At 45.4% G+C, this 17,242-nt stretch overlaps 8 protein-coding genes across 8 annotated transcripts; 6 read left to right on the top strand and 2 right to left on the bottom strand.

The window, feature by feature from the left end:
- Window positions 1-904: 904 nt before the first annotated feature.
- N7469_009414 (uncharacterized protein) lies at window positions 905-1,537 on the top strand (the record flags this gene model as incomplete). Its single annotated transcript, XM_056648332.1, has 1 exon — window positions 905-1,537. The coding sequence occupies one exon, from the start codon at window positions 905-907 to the stop codon at window positions 1,535-1,537; it is 633 nt and encodes a 210-aa protein (XP_056498097.1).
- Window positions 1,538-3,679: 2,142 nt separating this feature from the next.
- Window positions 3,680-5,024, top strand: N7469_009415 (TauD/TfdA family dioxygenase; the record flags this gene model as incomplete). Its single annotated transcript, XM_056648333.1, has 3 exons — window positions 3,680-3,979; window positions 4,036-4,301; window positions 4,361-5,024. 3 exons carry the CDS (start codon window positions 3,680-3,682, stop codon window positions 5,022-5,024), a joined length of 1,230 nt encoding a protein of 409 aa, XP_056498098.1.
- A 1,528-nt stretch (window positions 5,025-6,552) lies between these two features.
- On the top strand, window positions 6,553-7,676 carry N7469_009416 (uncharacterized protein; the record flags this gene model as incomplete). The annotated part of the gene is made up of 2 exons (XM_056648334.1): window positions 6,553-7,241; window positions 7,301-7,676. 2 exons carry the CDS (start codon window positions 6,553-6,555, stop codon window positions 7,674-7,676), a joined length of 1,065 nt encoding a protein of 354 aa, XP_056498099.1.
- An 859-nt stretch (window positions 7,677-8,535) lies between these two features.
- N7469_009417 (uncharacterized protein) lies at window positions 8,536-9,088 on the top strand (the record flags this gene model as incomplete). The annotated part of the gene is made up of 3 exons (XM_056648335.1): window positions 8,536-8,591; window positions 8,665-8,746; window positions 8,885-9,088. The coding sequence occupies 3 exons, from the start codon at window positions 8,536-8,538 to the stop codon at window positions 9,086-9,088; spliced, it is 342 nt and encodes a 113-aa protein (XP_056498100.1).
- A 566-nt stretch (window positions 9,089-9,654) lies between these two features.
- N7469_009418 (2-deoxyribose-5-phosphate aldolase) lies at window positions 9,655-10,461 on the top strand (the record flags this gene model as incomplete). The annotated part of the gene is made up of 1 exon (XM_056648336.1): window positions 9,655-10,461. The coding sequence occupies one exon, from the start codon at window positions 9,655-9,657 to the stop codon at window positions 10,459-10,461; it is 807 nt and encodes a 268-aa protein (XP_056498101.1).
- Window positions 10,462-10,948: 487 nt separating this feature from the next.
- Window positions 10,949-12,643, bottom strand: N7469_009419 (trehalose-6-phosphate synthase; the record flags this gene model as incomplete). Its single annotated transcript, XM_056648337.1, has 5 exons — window positions 10,949-11,018; window positions 11,077-11,419; window positions 11,470-11,843; window positions 11,903-12,272; window positions 12,355-12,643. 5 exons carry the CDS (start codon window positions 12,641-12,643, stop codon window positions 10,949-10,951), a joined length of 1,446 nt encoding a protein of 481 aa, XP_056498102.1.
- A 1,117-nt stretch (window positions 12,644-13,760) lies between these two features.
- On the top strand, window positions 13,761-15,353 carry N7469_009420 (acyltransferase family protein; the record flags this gene model as incomplete). Its single annotated transcript, XM_056648338.1, has 1 exon — window positions 13,761-15,353. The coding sequence occupies one exon, from the start codon at window positions 13,761-13,763 to the stop codon at window positions 15,351-15,353; it is 1,593 nt and encodes a 530-aa protein (XP_056498103.1).
- Window positions 15,354-15,910: 557 nt separating this feature from the next.
- On the bottom strand, window positions 15,911-16,987 carry N7469_009421 (SDR family oxidoreductase; the record flags this gene model as incomplete). The annotated part of the gene is made up of 1 exon (XM_056648339.1): window positions 15,911-16,987. The coding sequence occupies one exon, from the start codon at window positions 16,985-16,987 to the stop codon at window positions 15,911-15,913; it is 1,077 nt and encodes a 358-aa protein (XP_056498104.1).
- Between the last annotated feature and the right edge of the window lie 255 nt (window positions 16,988-17,242).

Below are 17,242 nucleotides of genomic sequence, written 5' to 3' on the forward strand. Positions count from 1 at the left end.
ATAAAATTGATAAGCTTGGCTTTTATTTAGATGTACTACTCCTTGTACCAGTAAAATCGGAATCTAGTCGAATAGACTTTTTAATCGAAATAAAACAGAGAATCGACCCATTTTTCAATATACTCATCTGTGAAAGATGAGCAACCGAACTCAGGATTTTTGATTTTTTATTACAGCATTTACATAACGCTTACAAAACGCTCAACGGGGGCCAGGATGGGCAAAAGCAGAGGCAATAAAACCACAATTATTCGAAGATCAAACATCATGGTTGGCCGGAATGAGTAAAAAAGGACCGTAGATTTCATGCGCATTGGCAAGAGCCAAAAGAATAGCTCCCAATGTCTCCCATTTGGGAGAGAATGCGATTCTGCAGCTCAGTCATACTCCCCATGTCATCATTCAACCCCGCAGCAATGAAGAAAGTACGAAATTGTAGATGCAAACGGTTGCCCAGTCATTATCTGCTGTTCTTTGTCGCAACTATCCATTCAGGGCCAAGGAGGGCGTCAGCCACAAAGTTGAAGATATATTACATGGCCGACCGAGACATTTTAGTAACCTCAGCTACCATTTCCATGGAACAGGAACCAAAGAGCCCAAGGCTCAGAATGACACTGAGCGGCAAATCCTCATCAATCCTAGAATTCTAGACTTGCAAGAACGAAAAAGATAAGATTTTAGCAAGCACCAAAGGACGAAATGACGGTGGGCAATGTACACTTCTTCAGTTGGAAACAACGTCAGCGAAAAGAAATGGATGGTAACAACATCAGAAGGAAGTGATCATATAGCAAAGTATATAAATAAGGACAGTCAAAAGATACGCCTTATTCTACACGTTTACTGTAGCACATCCTTTTCAGACTAGAAGTACGCCATTCAGACTTCCCAACAGCACATCATGTCCGATTTACATCAATCTAGTCCACAGAACTCTTATGACGAGCCTCAGATCTACGTTACTTATGAGGCTGCAACGGCCGACCTACGAAATGAGTTGATACGCAAGGAGAAACACCTGAGATTCCAATATCAACTTATCAGCACTGCTTTCAACTTGATTGCAATTGCGCAAATAATAATAGGCGCAACTATAACTGCATTGGGACCGTCAGGTGGGGAACACATATTATCGATCACAATTCTAGGTGCTTTCAATACCTCTATTGCGGGATTGTTAGCGCTGCTTAAAGGGAGAGGGCTCCCTGAGCGATTAAGGAGAAATATGATTGAAATATCCAAGGTTTCGGAGTTCATCCGAGAAAGGGAAATCTTGTTAAGGTACGGCAACAGTCACATTTCTCACGACGAGATTTCGACCCTTTTACAGGAGGTTTTCCAAGAATACAATGTCGCCCAGCAAATTATTGAAAGGAACCAAACAGACACATACTCTGATGAAAGGATGCCCCAAAATTCCGTTGCTTATGATGACACTATGAATGGTTCTCCGAGTGAACCAGTAGTGGATGGTAAAAAGAGTGGAAAAGCACGCCAAATGGACGAGGAAATGGGGACTGTTAACTCGAGTTAATCGACGGAAACCTTCAAAGTCTGCTAGATGTAACATTAGCAAACTTGAATGGAATATGATCAATTTATCCCAAAACGAGTGATATATTACTACCACCTTCAGACCTCCGCTGGATTTCGCCTTATTTTGATGGTTACGCCAGAAATGGATATGATTTGGATCAATTAGGCTCAAATCCAAGCACGTTTTTCACATTACAAGAGCCTACTACTCAAACCGATTTTAGGTAAACAATGCATGATAAACTATGAAGCTCATTTTGATGCTGAAGTCGAATCTACTAGAGCAAAGGTGACCGAAAAACGGCTTGATATGTATTAAGACTGTTATTGCTCAACAGAGGATCATTCTAGTCCAGTTTACCCTCAGCTCATTCATCACAGCTCTGCCTTTCCCGGATCTCTGTACATACATCTAAGAATTGCCTAAGAAGCAAAAAATCCAAGATAATGTCTATTGCCCCGCATAATTCATCTTTATCTCCAGCCTGGAAATAAAAGAGCCTGGGGCTCTCATCCGACCTATATTCATGAGAATTGCCCACTTATACTGCACAGTACAATCTCGTAAATCTCCCGTGCCAAAATTTTCCTGGAATAAGGGGTGTCGAAAGTCAAGTCTATTAAAATGGGGTTGGCTTAGAGCTGATAGCGTAATTCGGACATATGGAGACTCTCAGAGTAGACAGAAAGTCTTATACAGTTCATGTTTGTAGTAACATGGAGAAATGGCACACTGACGGTATGCAGGTGTTGACAAGCTATTCCGATTATATCAGTAAAAACTCTCAATTTTATGATACAGGAAAAGCTGCTTGAGCTCTCATCAATGGTGGGTTTTATCCAATCTAAAAAGAATACTCTACGAAAAGTAAAGGTCCTTTGATGAAAGTAAAATGTGCCTGTGATTTCTCCGGAATATTAGCTTCTCAAGCAAGTAAACTTTGCATGTGGTCTAACTCGCCTGTCTTCACATTACAAAGTTACAACAGCCATGAATTGTATTCCCTTAACTTGTGTATGTTCCGTGTAGCATTCTTATCTCCCACTCAGGCCTCTATTGGACCTGGGTACGATTCTTCAAGTTAGGCCCATGCAACAAAATGCTAATGGTATCGATATGAAGCTTTCCTCCTCTTTGCCAAGTTGAACTCTTACGATCTGTTTAGATCTCGCCGATTGCCTCTACATCGCCTCGGTATACTAACTCAACCGCGGCTCTCTACCCATGCCCTTTTCCGCAACCGGAAATGGAGATTCCGGTTGCTAATGTACAATTTAATTGACCGCCTGACAGGCTTAATTGGCGAGCCTATTGCATTATCGGGAAATCTGAAGTCGAAACCAGATTCCCAGACTTATCTGAGGTTGGCCGGTAATGAATTCATAAATCACCTGAACAGACGGGGGAGGAACCAAATAATAGGAGAACCAGTTAGTGAGATTGACCAATCAGCTCAGGCAAAGGGTGGCCTTTAGAGCATAGTTTTTTAGATGGTCTAGACCGCAAGATCCTAATGCGGGTAGTCAGTAATCTAGGTAATGCCAAGGAAACAAACCACTATTTCGACTTCTACACGCGAATGTCTCAAGTCTTCAAAACGAGTATTCATCGAAGCCACCGTATACCCATGTATATACGTATGGATGCAGGGTGAAATGCTGATTGATTGATTGGCACGTCATCTTACGTGATTATGGTACCTACTGTACTCTAGTTGATGTACTTCATGTATGGATCGGACTTGTGTCCGATCAGCCGACGAGCCGATGGGCCACAAGATTCATATTGTGCAATTGCACGCATTGCATCTTTCTCGGCCACAAAGCCGTCGTGTTTGATTTTCCGACAGCCCGCGTTCGATAGATGCGACGAACCGATCCAACACTTCCCAAGTGGAGAATTAAAACTACCGTGCTCATGGTGATACTCGCAAACCATGAGTACAATGGAGTATATATTCGGGGATCAACCTCCCCCCCCCTTTAATTTCAAGTCTTCAAACTTGAAGCTCATACGGTCTAGCTGCTTTGAAGTAGTATATTCAATATCTTCGCAAAACCACATCAGGTCTTCACATCAAAACAAGATATACATTCTGCCTGATATTTTCATAGTTTCGCAATAAAAAAGGTCGCCAAAATGTCGACCACAGTCGTGCATACAGATACTATTCAAAGCCATGCAGGCGAGCCTGTCGATCTTTCGAAATTCCCAGATGGCTACAAAACATCAGGCCAACACCCACCAGTCTTCTCCGAAGTGCGACCCTACTCGGAGTTTCCCAAAGTTCATCGTGGACCGACAGTTTGGAAAGCAGAAGACTATCGTGAAAATCCCGATCTTTGGACGCACCATTTTACCCAAAGCGAGATTGAAGAGATCAGCACTGCTGCCAACGCCTTCATTGAACATGATCTTCCTTTGACAGGAATTTCAAAGGTAAGATAAGAACCAGGAAGCACGAATCAATAGCACGACTTGCTCATTACCTGTAGACAAATTTCCCACTGCCCAATCTTTCCAAGCGGCTAGAAGCTCTCCGTCAGGATTTAATCAATGGCAAAGGATTTTATCTCTTCAAAGGAATCCCCGTGCGAGAATGGGATCTTCGCAAATGTGCCACAGCTTACATGGGTATCGGTACATATCTCGGTTACTTCGTGAGCCAAAATGGCCGGGGTCATGTCTTGGGGCATGTTAAAGATTTGGGCGAGGACCCAACTAAGACTGACCGAGTGCGAATTTATCGCACAAATGCACGGTAATGCTTCCCTTCACAAAATACAATCTTGAAATGGCCATGCTAAAATAATTGAATAGTCAATATTTTCATACCGATGGCTCTGACATCGTTGGTCTTCTGTGCATTGCAAAGTCTCTCTCTGGCGGAGAATCAGACATTGCCTCAACTCATCATGTTTTCAATGTTCTACAAGAAAGACATCCTGATGTTGTCCAAACACTGTGTGAGCCAAATTGGTATTTTGACCGCAAAGGCGAGCTCTCTGAAGGAGAAGAGCAGTGGATTCGGGGCAGCATCTTCTATCTCGAGAATAAGAGGGCCGGTGACAATCCTCGAGTTTACGCTAGATTCGACCCCATGAATGTCACCTCTTTATCGAGATTCAACTCTGGTCCAAATGCCGTGATCCCTCCTCTATCGGAGAAACAAAAACACGCCATGGCAATTTTTGAACAGACCTGTGCCGAGTTATCATTGCATATGATTCTGGCACCAGGAGACATTCAGTTTGTCAGCAATTCACATGTCTTCCACGCCCGCACAGCTTACACCGATCATCCTGCTGGAGCTTTGGATGAAGATGGCAAACCCGCACGTCGCCGACATTTAATGCGTTTGTGGCTTGCAGCGCCAGAGTCTGAAGGGGGATGGCGTCTGCCATATCATGACACACTCGAGAAAAAGCGAGGAGGTATCCAAGTAAATGATCAGCCTCCAATTTGTCCTCTAGATGCGGAGTAAGGGTTACAAGGTACTGGCACGTACTGAATGGATGCTCGGATGGCGTGTCATGCGATATGACAATCCTTTCTATGATTCTATATTCATGTACAAGCTACTATTTTAATTTTATTCTCACCAATTCGAAGTGTTTTTGATACTGGAAGTCGTACCTATTGAGCGTACTCTTTGGTCAGGCCAATACACCGTTGGTCCGTGGCAGTCGACATTGGGAGCCTCTTCGCTTACAAGGGGTTGTAGCAATCTTGTTTGTAGAAAATAAAAAATTGTCAAGATGCTCTACATTACGTGGATGTAGTAATGATGCACCAAGGCACTTTATAAAAATCCTCAAGACTAACGCTCTTTTGGCACCAAGAGCATGGAATGAACCATATCTGGTTCCAACTATTTCAATCATACGTGAATCTTGAATGGAGCTTGTCACAAACCCATTGATCATGTAATAGCTGTTCACAGGCCAATACGGCCTGATCATCACTGTTCCTTTGAATAGTGATCAAAATCGTCATTAGTCGATCGAATTTCTTGGTCCAAACTCAGCACGGCTAGAAAACCGCCAATCTTAGGACACCCCGATGCCTTAAGATTCAGAATCTATACACAGTGGAAGAAATAATTTGTATCTCCTGAACAAAAATCTCTGCTCTCCGGAAGATGATATTGACAATCTATACACAGATGAAAACAATGATAATCTTGGACGAAGATACGTCCTTTATAGCCATCAGGAAAGGGATCTTGGACTGCTGGAAAAGCGAACTGACCGCAAAATTATCCTGGAGTGCCCTAATCAATCCCCGGCATCTCAGTCATTTACCATCCCCAACACAGTGTATATATCAAGTGGAGCCTGGGATTTCGGCAACGAAGTCTACGACCGTGTCTTTGACTTTCGCGAATATTATGACTGCGGTGATCCGGAGATCCGTCAGTATGAAGTTCTCACTGGGCGTTTCTTTGTAAGTATATCTAATATATACATGATTCACCAGAGTCTCCATCAAAGCCCCTACGCTGGAAGATGTATGAATGAAATGGCTTACATTACATTGTATGTCCGATATTTTGGTTTGGGTAGCTACTCTGATTGGCTTAAATAAAGTGAATCTCCTCACAGACAATCTGTCTCGAGTACTTGGCCAGTTCCATTTAATTATGCACTGGCCATAAAAAAAGTCCAGTTTTTTTTTAAAAAAAAAAAAGTTTTGACAGAATTCCTTCCTGGAAAGGAATCCTTTTTTTCCAAGCTGGTCTAGTCCATATGATCATGACTCTCATTACTCTCCATTTTGCTGCTTCCGTTCTTTTCCATTGTTAGCATATTTTGAGCTCCACCCAGACACTAAAATAGCGTACAACACAGGTAACGAGCTAGTATTCTAGTTTGCGAATATTCTTGAAATATTAAATCCTGGATACTCTTTAAGAGGACCCTTGCATCCCCGGCAGCCACACTTTTCAATAGATCGAGGGACAGATTTTTTTTTAACGATATGATCTCAGCACAAGCCAACTTATCTCGATTATGTCAAAAACGCTGGAAGAATTCGCTCTATTAGAGCCCCTCTGGGACAAAGCAATCCAGTTTCCATCGGATGTCTCGTTAGAAGAAAAACACCGGATGATGGAATGGCCGCCCCTAGAGGAGATGCAGGCCAATGCCAAAAGATTTCTGGGAATCTCGCTCGAGGACTTACTGCAAAAAGCCGTGACGAATGCTGAATCCCTGACATACGCGGAGTGTCGTCTCGTTCGTGATCAGTTCCGCATTAAGAGAATGATTGAAATGGGTGATGGATGGAACCGGTCCCAATGGTCGCGGAAGTGTCCTAATCTATTCACCAAAAGATTCCAGGCCCAGGAGGCTATTTTGACAGCAAATGAGCTCAAGGCGGTTCAAGCTGTGGATGAGATATTTTACCGAAAACAAAATGAGGAACTCGAGGCAAGAGAGGCAGAACGACAGAAAAAGCCACCACAAGATATGCCGCAAGAGTGGGTCCAAAATATCATCGATCGAGAAGGCGATAAGAGTTGGGGTTGTGTTTTCTATCATCAGAAGACAATGGCTGGATGGAATGAGTTCATGGAACTTTTTAGCGCCGTTCTTGAGATGCCTCACTTTTGCCCAGGGTATGAGGAGATACAAGATCACAAATTTGCTCAATTTATTCCATTTGAGACAGAAAAAAATGATCTCATTCTTTTGCAGCAGTAAGTATCTACCTTACTTACCATAAAAAAATCGTGAATATCATTAATACAAGACACAGAGACTTTCGGAATCGCCGCGAGAGAGATGATCTAAAACCCGGCGTTCTCAAGAATGTTCTGTTTTTGGTAACAGATGAGGCGCGTTTATCTTGCGGTACAGCTCATGAATGCTCGCAGATCTTCTGGGGATATTTATGGGCAATTGATCCCGACTGGCCCCTGTCGGAAGTTGATAAAGATGGTTACAATGGCCGACTCAAAATCCACATAAACTTCATTTTCTTCCGGTTCTACGAGTTCATGTCTATGGAATTCTCGCTCAAGGATCTCTGGCTAGATTTTCAATATGTCAAGTCTAACAACTTATATCCGGGCGTTGACATGGACTCTTGGGGCCTTACACATCTTGATAAGCCTAAATGGCCATTCAATTGATGACTTGCGGTATGGGAATGGGTCTGAACTGGTGTACATAATACAATATCTCGAGATGAGATTGACACTCTATGGCCACATGTGTCATCTCCTTTCTTCCCAAATAGTAGACTAAACGGTTTCTTTAATAAGAGTCCTTGAAGACCCATTGCATTCATTTCCCTTAATATGATTCGCACATTTTAATGCAGGAGCATTATGTCTTTGATGCAATTTGAACCGATACTTACTAGTACATCGTTGACAATGAATTTCAAACAAAAAGCTCTCACGTACAGTGAACTGAGAACTTGAGCTTCCGTCCGGATATCGGCTCAAAAGCCAAAGAATCAATATCCGCTACCGCCCATATAAATAAAGACCGAGGCATCGAACAAAACTCTTGTTCTTACTTGCTCTCTGAGCAGTTCGAGTTGAGCAATGTAGGTTGTCGCTACATTGCGTGCATGTCAACCCGAGGCAGCTGCATTCTAGACTCTTCTCCATGTGGTCAGCAGCTCATTAGTACGCGTATTAACCCAAGAATCTCATCGATACAACCTCAGCAAATGGCTGAGCTGTACTGATGTATACCGACAGAAATCCCTACTCTTTCGACCGCTCAAGTTTAAAAATGCAGACTTGAGGTACTAAAACTAATGCAAAAAAGATCCAAAGGTTCATCTACTTCTCCGTAAGATGCTAAGTATATGAAAAATCGATTCATCTTCCAATGACTCCGAATCACACAACCAGGTCATGATGGTGTTGTGTATAGTAGATGTGGCTGAGGTGGCTGAGCGGCAAGCCACGCCAAGCAAAGTCCACGTTGGAACTTCGAGTTTCATTCCATTTCATTCTTCTCCTCATCAGCTTGAAGATGTCGACATCGAAACCAAAAACCACTTATTTCTCGAATGGTCAGGCCTTGGAGAGGTAATTTTATACTCTTTCTTGCATGGGGGGGGTTCTACTCGAAGAACTTGGCTCACCCTTGATCGTCCGACAGGCCTCCACTTTCCGTCCGCGTCTCCCGTTTCTTCAATGATGCCTATAGCTTCGTTGGTTTATACGCGGTGAGCCTCTTCTCGGTGAGTAATCCTGCATACGTGTGTTCAATTCTCTTCTCTTTCCCTATCATGTTCCCCTCCCTCGTGTCGATCCGTGACCATTCACCTTTTGCCTCCTGGTCTTTGCTTATCTCCCCAATCTCATTCTATGTATTATAGCTTGATCCATATGGTGCCGCCCAGCAATCACAGTTCAATATCCACCGCCCACGTACAGTTTCCGGTAATCGCGCACGAGGAGGTGGTTCCGGCTTTTACGGTGGAGGCGAATCAGCCCCTGGTTATGACTATCCTGGCTGTGGTGGCCCGCGGATTGGCAGAGTGGACGATGTACGAGGACCAGAGTGCCGGAGCTGTAACTAGATTGATCTCTTCAAGTTGATTGGGACCAGACGGGATGATCTTGAATTTTCCCGGTGGATCGGCGTTTGGCTATTCTTCTTCGGACAATATCACAGCCTAGCAAGGCTACCTTGAAACAGCAGATATCCTCAAGTGGGTGACTGATGCTAGAGATAGATAGCGTGGTAACCATTCTCTTTCCAGAGAGGATCACCTTCAACCCCTACTTGATTGTAATTTATACCATATATAACCATATTTACACAACTTCATATAGTATACTTAACTTGCACCATCCTATGCCGTTCAGGTTCTACTGGAATCTCCAAAACCAACCATTGGCCTTCAACGCCACCATCAATCCATGGATAAATTCCATAATCTCTCTTCTTTTTCCTTTGTCTTCTTCAATTTCTCGGATTGCCTCGTCATGATGATCTTTTTCTATATTTTCACGTGATATCCCCCTCTTTCCCCTCTCTATGGTTTACTTCCAACACAAACCGGAGAAATTTTTAAGAAGAACATTCTAGGGATATCTTCGGCATCTGGCCATCTGTCGATTTTCCCAAACGTGAATTCCAGCCATGTCGTCCATTCCATCCACCGACGCCGAATGGGCGGCTTTGATTTCCAACGTGCGCGAGCGAGTGCCCGACAGATGTTTATCGCAGCCCACAATTCCCCTGCAAGTCCCTCGCATGATCGACCATACTCTTCTAAAAAAGCCCATCGAGCCGGACCAAATCGATACTTTATGTCAAGAAGCTATTGAGCATGAATTTGCCTCAGTTTGTATCTGGCCTGAATACGTCAGCCGTGCCGCAGCGATCCTCCACAACACTCCCAAGATCGGCGTGGCTTGTGTTGTGGGGTTTCCAGAGGGAACTGGTGACACCGCGGAAAAGGTAAAAGAAGCACAAGAGGCTGTTTTTCAGGGAGCTACTGAGTTGGATATGGTCATCAATTGGCCCAAGCTCAAGATGGGGGAATATACATCTGTCTACGACGATATATTGGCCGTGCGCAACGCAGCTCCTTCGCCCACCATCATCAAATGCATTCTAGAGGCATCACAGCTCAGTAAAGACGAGGTAATTGCAGGAACGACCATCTGTTGCATGGCCCAGGTAGATTTCGTCAAGACCAGCACCGGCTTCAACGGACCAGGTGCCAATGTGAATCAAGTCAATGTTATGCGTCTCACTGCGAAGGCTTGTGGGAACAATGACATCCAGATCAAGGCTAGTGGGGGGATCCGGACAGTGCACGACTGCATGCGTATGATCAAAGTTGGAGCCACACGTATTGGTACAAGTGCAGGGGTTCAGATCGTGAGGGACTTGGATGAGGGCGAGATTCTCGAACAGGGAGCAAGCCATTCTGTAACCTAGATCTGGTTTATTCTGTCCATCTCAGCGTTCAGTCAAGAAAATGGGCTTGGTGTACTGTTGTGTTACAACTTCGTGTACAGTATGGTATGCCAATTTCAACTCGACTATCTACACCTCTGGGGAGCAGATACTGTGCATTACTCACAGCAAGACTTTATATTCGCTTCAAGATTCAACAAAACCCTGACTCGACCTGATTCGGGCACTCTTCACTAATTTATACGGTCTTTCTGCGTTTACGTAGTCTTCTTACTCTTGCGTTGTGAACTCTTAGACTGTAGAGCATGGGGATAAGAAAAAGATACTTGGGCTCCAGAAGACTCAACAACAAACATACCGCGGTTTCTATGATTAAGAAGTACTCAGTAAAGCCCCGAGCAATCCATACGGAAGATGCCAGGAATCAGTAAACTTCCAAAGTTCTCCCACTTTCAGTACATTCACTAGTGTCCAAGGCCTTGCGCAGAAGCCCTTGTCTTACCATATGTTAGCAAGGACTTCCTGGCTGCTTGCATCGCTGAGAGAGCCTCTCAATGAATGTTTCACCCCATCTTGCGCTAGAACATATGACTCAGAACCATCGTTTCGTTTCAGAAGAATAGGCCCATCACCTACCTGGTATTTTTGTTCACAAAGTCACGGAGGTACTCATATTTGCGCTTCCGCTCGGCGGCGTCTAAATTCAGTCCTTTGCTAATAGCCTCAGACATCTCGGTCGTATTGGCAGGATGGAACGGAATGCTTCCTTCACTCATGAATGTGGCAGCTCCTGCAAATTCGGACAGAACTAATACTCCATGTCGCTCTGCTTGACATGCGACGTATTCAAAGGATACGAGATTCATGCCGTCGCGAGTAGATGTGAGCAGACAAACATCCGCAATGGAGTACAAGGCCGCTAGTTCTGTGAATGGCACCGAGCGATGCATATACAAAAGTGGTGTGCCTTCAGGCGTTGCTATTCAAGTGTGTAAGCCGTTGATCTGTCACTGAGCATTGAGGACATACCATGCTTGCCATTTATCATGCCTGCTATGGTATTCAGTTCAGTGTCAAGCTCCTTATACTCCTTCACGTCCTCACGACTTGGGACTGCGACTTGTATAAGGACCACTTTATTCTGTAACTCAGGATGATCATCTAAGAAAGCGTCGAATCCCTTCAGCTTTTGCGTGAGACCTTTGATATGATCCAAACGATCCACGCCGACAATCACTTTTATACCACCATACTTCTCTTCAAGTGTCTTGATTCTCTCTCTCACTGCGGGTTGCTGTAGAGTATCGTTGAACTTCTGCGGATCGATCCCCACAATAAATTTGTCAATGCAGACCAATCGATTCCTATACTGAATCTGATTTGGGATCTCGGTGCGAGCGCCCCTGTCATAATAGGTCAGCCGCGGACTTCCTCATGATTAATTTCCATTGATGGGGCTTACAAGAGACTAGTGCACGTATCAATGAAATTCTGCTTGTACTCGTCCGTGTGAAATCCTATTAAATCACTCGATAAAAGACCTTCAATTAGGTGCTTGCGAACAGGAAGATTACGCCAAAAATCACTAGCCGGGAATGGAGTATGGAGGGAGAATCCGATGGCGCAATGCTTCCCTTTTTCTTGTAGTCGTGCTCGCAGTAGCTCGGGCAGTAACATCAGATGGTAATCATGGACCCAGATCAGGGTGCCACTCTCAGCGACCTTCGCAATAGCGTCGGCAAAAAGTTCATTCACGCGACGATAGGCTTGCCAAGGGCCATCATCGAAGGTTACCCCCGATTGATAATGGAGAATCGGCCAAAGTATACGGTCTGTTCATGATCAGCAAGGGAGATTTCCGACACACTTGTAAGATGGATACTAAGACCGGTTAAGGCTGAGGTATCTCCATACTGGAAAATCCATTATAATGTTCATGAGCCAGGCCACTGTCAAGAAAGATGGGGATTGCATGATGTTCACTTAGGGTGTTTTCCACATCTGCTATGTCCTTGGTGCCTTTCACCTCTAACCCGGGCCATCCAAACCATTGGAACTCAGTGGACTTGCATAACCCCGATAAAGAGGTGACCAGGCCCCCGCTAGAAAGTGAGGATTTATACGTTCCATCCACTCGTTTGATTGATAAGGGTAGTCGATTCGAAACGATGATTAGGTTGCGTCTTGATTCATTGGAAGTCATGACTTGAAGATTGATAGAGGTACAAACTCGGGTGTAGTTGTTGATGGATCAAATGGCATGAGGATTATACAGCGGACGAAAACTGCACATATGTAAAGTAGACAAGTTTAAATTCAACATGAAGCTCCTCGGTAACAAATTCCGACCCTTTACCATCACTCAGCCTCCCACCCTGGTACTTGTACTATTGCTGGTAGTCATGACAAACTTCGAAGTATACGTCAACATGATCATGAATCCAGGTGGCTTGTGGCGCTATTGATCATGTTCCAAGGGAATGTAAATTCCGGAGCTACATTGTCTGAGTATACAGTCTATATTACTGTTAATACTGCAGAAGATCCTCGGAAATATATCAATTCTGGCCCCAGAATTTATAGTAGAAGTATATATAGACACCATGTCACGGAGTCCCAATCACAAATCCGAGAGTTCTCTATACTTTCCCCCACTCATGACTCACAGTGGCAATTCCGAATCAACCAATATTCTGGACATTCATCAGTCTAAATTGCAATAGTTATACCAGCGGATCTATTGTAATTCCTGAAGCATACTGCGAATGTGCATTTGTGTGCATTTTGTGCACCACGTGAGGCCGTGTATAAATCACGTGGCCTCCGCATTCAGCGACGACTGGCACTTCTCCGCGAGCATCTTTTCTTCTCAAGATCTTCATGTTGCACACTTTGGGCTTTGATCTTTTCAGCTGTTGAATATCATCCTTGAATCCATTCAATTCTACACTTGCACTAATACCTCTGCACGCCAACATCTTCCATCCAATCGGAGTCTCCACCTTTCGGCCACGAAAGCCATTCCCGGCCCTGACGTATCCACAGCCGCGCAATCGCAATCTCCCATCTGGAGAGGACATCACATCACATCATATCATCATATCTGCTGGTCTCTCCTCATTGCTGATTTACGCTGAGAAAGAGACGGGTTCTTCTACACCACCTGGCCCACTTCGATGTAAAACTCGCTGTTCGATTTTCTTGGACCAGCACCCAGTTCGAAATGTCTTGTTGAAGAAAAATAAAATCAAGAAAACCACCGAACCATTCGCGAAACGACTCCCGAAAGATAACAACATTTCCTCTTCCGTTGGACGATCATGGCATCTCGTGCCTCGCATCGTGCTTCCACATCGGCTTCCGACGTGCCCCTCGCCGACCTTGAGAATGGGCATCGTGGGACATCTTCCCCAGATAATGCCCGGTGGAATGGGTTCTCACAATTCCATCCGTCCAACATCTTAGCGAATCCCAACAGTGGGCTGGCCTCAAAAGGATCGCAAGAAGATTGGGTCGCTCTAGCAGAAGAGACTTTTCACTCATTGACGGTGGCATTGACCCCAAGCTTTCTTCAACGCTATGTCGGTGCTCAACCTCAGCAGCCGGCAAAATTACATGCCATCGCCGCGTTGGATGGGCTCCGTGGTTGGGCGTGTCTACTCGTCTTCAATTTCCATTTCCTCTTTACCTACACCTGGAAGGTTGCCATTGGCTGGGGGTTTGCGAATGAGAACTTCGGGATCCATCAATTGCCTATTGTCCACATGTTGATATCGGGCCACATCATGGTGGCCATCTTCTTCGTCATCTCCGGCTACGTCCTGTCCTACAAACCTTTGAAGACGATACGGTCGCGCTCCTTCGATCAGACATTCACCGTTCTAGCCTCTTCAACCTTTCGTCGCGGTCTCCGACTCTATATTCCCTCAATTGTCGGTCTCGCCTGTGTATTCGTGGCTGTTCGTCTGGGATTGTACAACTACTCCTGGGGCGTCATCAAGGAGGGCCATACTATTCTCGGGACCAATGAACAGCACCCGCCCGTGTACAAATCTCTCTACAAGCAATCTTGGGACTTCTATTACACAGTAGCGCATCTGCTGAATCCATTTGATTGGTCCCTTTACTACAACAACTATAATCCGCATCTCTGGACCATCCCGGTGGAACTGCGCAGCTCCCTGGTCCTTTTCTTGACCACCCTCGCCACCTCTCGTCTGACCACACAGTTGCGTATGCCCTTGGTCGCAACACTCGTTTGGTTCTGCATGCGTTATGGTCGTTGGGATGTTGTCCTTTTCCTGGTTGGCATGTTGATGGCCGAAATCGATCTGATCAACGGAACCTGGGAAAAGCCGCCTCATAGTCTCGAGGAGAAACCAAACATCAGCCTCATTCGCGGGGGTAAAGTATTGGCTAGTGTTTCTCGTCGCCGCTTCTGGATCTTTATATTCGTTGTTGGCCTGTACTTTGGATCAACTCCCAACATTGGATACAAGTGGACCCCATTCTACAGATGGTTATGGGATGCGACCCCCTGGACTTATCCCGAGCCACATCGATTTCCCCAGACTATCGGTGCTGCCCTGATTGTCTTTAGTATCAATCATTCTCCTGATATCCAACGACTCTTTACCAACCCTCTCTCTCAATACCTGGGCAAGATTTCCTTTGCCTTTTATATCGTCCATGGACCGATTCTTCATTGTTTGGGCTATTCCATCATGCCTAGCATTTGGGCTATGACCGGCAAAGAAACCAACTTTCAATACTGCTTAGGATTCTTGGTTGGCTGGCTAATCTGCTTACCCATTTCGATCTGGGCCGGTGATGTCTATTGGCGCGCAGTTGATATTCCAAGCGTCAAATTTGCCCGCTGGCTCGAAGACCGTGTGATTGCAAAAGACAAGTAACCTGCTCATTTTTGAATTGAATCCATGTTTGTACATAGCATAACATCAAGCGAATATATCATCCTTCATCCTGCATGTTGTATACCTGCTCACTCTGAATTCATCGCCTTTTAGTTGCGATGTGATGGGGAACCAACTATTCCACCTTGTATACCCGAGTACACCCTTGCTTGTAGAATGCATGGTCACGTACTTCACAAATTTAGTCGAGTCCCAATAGGCTCTCGCGAAGTTTCAACATAGATACACATACCAACTCGCTTCATGTTCATCATTTGGACTCGGCAATCGAGTTGCTATTACGGGAATGTTGCCAACCCGAAAAGAGTACCTCACAAAAATAGCGAAACAATACGGAAACTTGCATTTTAGAAGTATATATTTCTAGTGAAAAGGATGGAGCAGCTTGGGTATCAGTGTATCATTATGTGTCATAGTAAAGCATTGGTGATGATTCTTCCTCGTTCCATGCCTAGTCGTGGCGCGAAAAGCACGATCAAGCCCATCCCCTTTCAATAAGGCGACATCAATTTCATGACGGATTATCAATACCATCATTACTTTCCCCGACGGTAGAAGCACGTTCTCGAGATGCCGAAGCAGCTTGTGGCTCGCCTAGGGGGGAAGCTGAGGTGTTTCCAATCTTCAATCTCTTCAATGATGCACTTCAGCCGATCACGAATGCTCTCGACCGCATAGGTTCCAAGTATGAGACGTAGTGGAGGATATGAGCAGTGGCCCAGTTCCCAGACCAGGTGGGCTGCTTTGACTGCCGATGCCGGCTGTTTGTCTCCTAGCCACATCAGCATGCGGCGAGCGTGTGCTGCTGGAGAAGTGCTTGTGTTGTACGGCTCGCTAGGTGGTTTCACAAGAAAATGGCCATAAAGTGGGAGTGGGGAAGAAAGATTGTGTTCGGAGGGATTGGCGGCCATTGCCGATGGGGATATTAAGTCCCCGATGTCGTCGCGCCGCATATGTCCTGGTTCGACAAGGGTTCCCTTGATGTTGAAGCTGTCCACTTCGTAAAGCATGCTCTCCATCAAACCCTCAACTGCGTATTTAGAGGCGCAATATGGGCCCAGCCCAGGCACTCCAAGCGCCCCTGAAGTTGAACTGAAGATCAGGTATCGGCCAGCTCGCCGCTCGCGGAAATGGGGTAATGATAATTGGATCATATTCAGGGTCCCGGTAAAGTTAGTCTCGAATTGATTCCGGATATCAAACTCATCCTGGTCTTCGCAGGCCCCAATCACCCCATACCCAGAACAGTTGGCGATTACATCAATGCGACCAAATCGAGAGATGGTTTGATCGATCACTTGTTTGACTGTGTCGCGGGCACGAACGTCACACAGCAAACCCAAGCAATTCTCGTGTTCTTCCTCCAATTTCCTCATACTCTCCGGGCTATTCTCATATGTTCGACCGACCGCACTGACCAAATCATTACGCGCAAGAGCCGTCTTCACGAGTGATCGGCCCATGTGACCGGTCGCTCCAAAGATTAGCCAGACTAGCGGTTTCGGTGGGTTTTGCGGGCCTGGAGGATCCGTTGTTGAGGGCAAATGAAGTCGAGGCTCTCGAGAAGCCGTCGGCGACGAGGGTCCTCCCCTTGAAGGCGAAGTCTGCTCCATTGCGGAAGTAGAGGAAGGTGGAAAGATATCTTTAGGTAGGGCGGGCGTGATGGTTATGGCACTGAGTCCATTATGTCCTGAGAGCTTGTTGGAGCTGATACGATCCGCCGAGGGTTTTGGTCTTCTCCTGTAGTGAATAAAAAAGGAAGCGAGAGAGCGAGACAGCGAGAGAGCAAGCGAACTGATTGTGAGTTGCTTGGTCGATGCTGTGGATGAAGTCAATTACCCTACACCGCCCGGCAGAAAGGAGGCAAA

This window comes from Penicillium citrinum (genome assembly GCF_028827155.1).
Source record: "Penicillium citrinum strain IBT 23319 chromosome Unknown utg000008l:1.0-2707905.0:1.0-2709502.0, whole genome shotgun sequence".
In the NCBI taxonomy this organism is placed as follows: Eukaryota; Fungi; Ascomycota; class Eurotiomycetes; order Eurotiales; family Aspergillaceae; genus Penicillium; species Penicillium citrinum.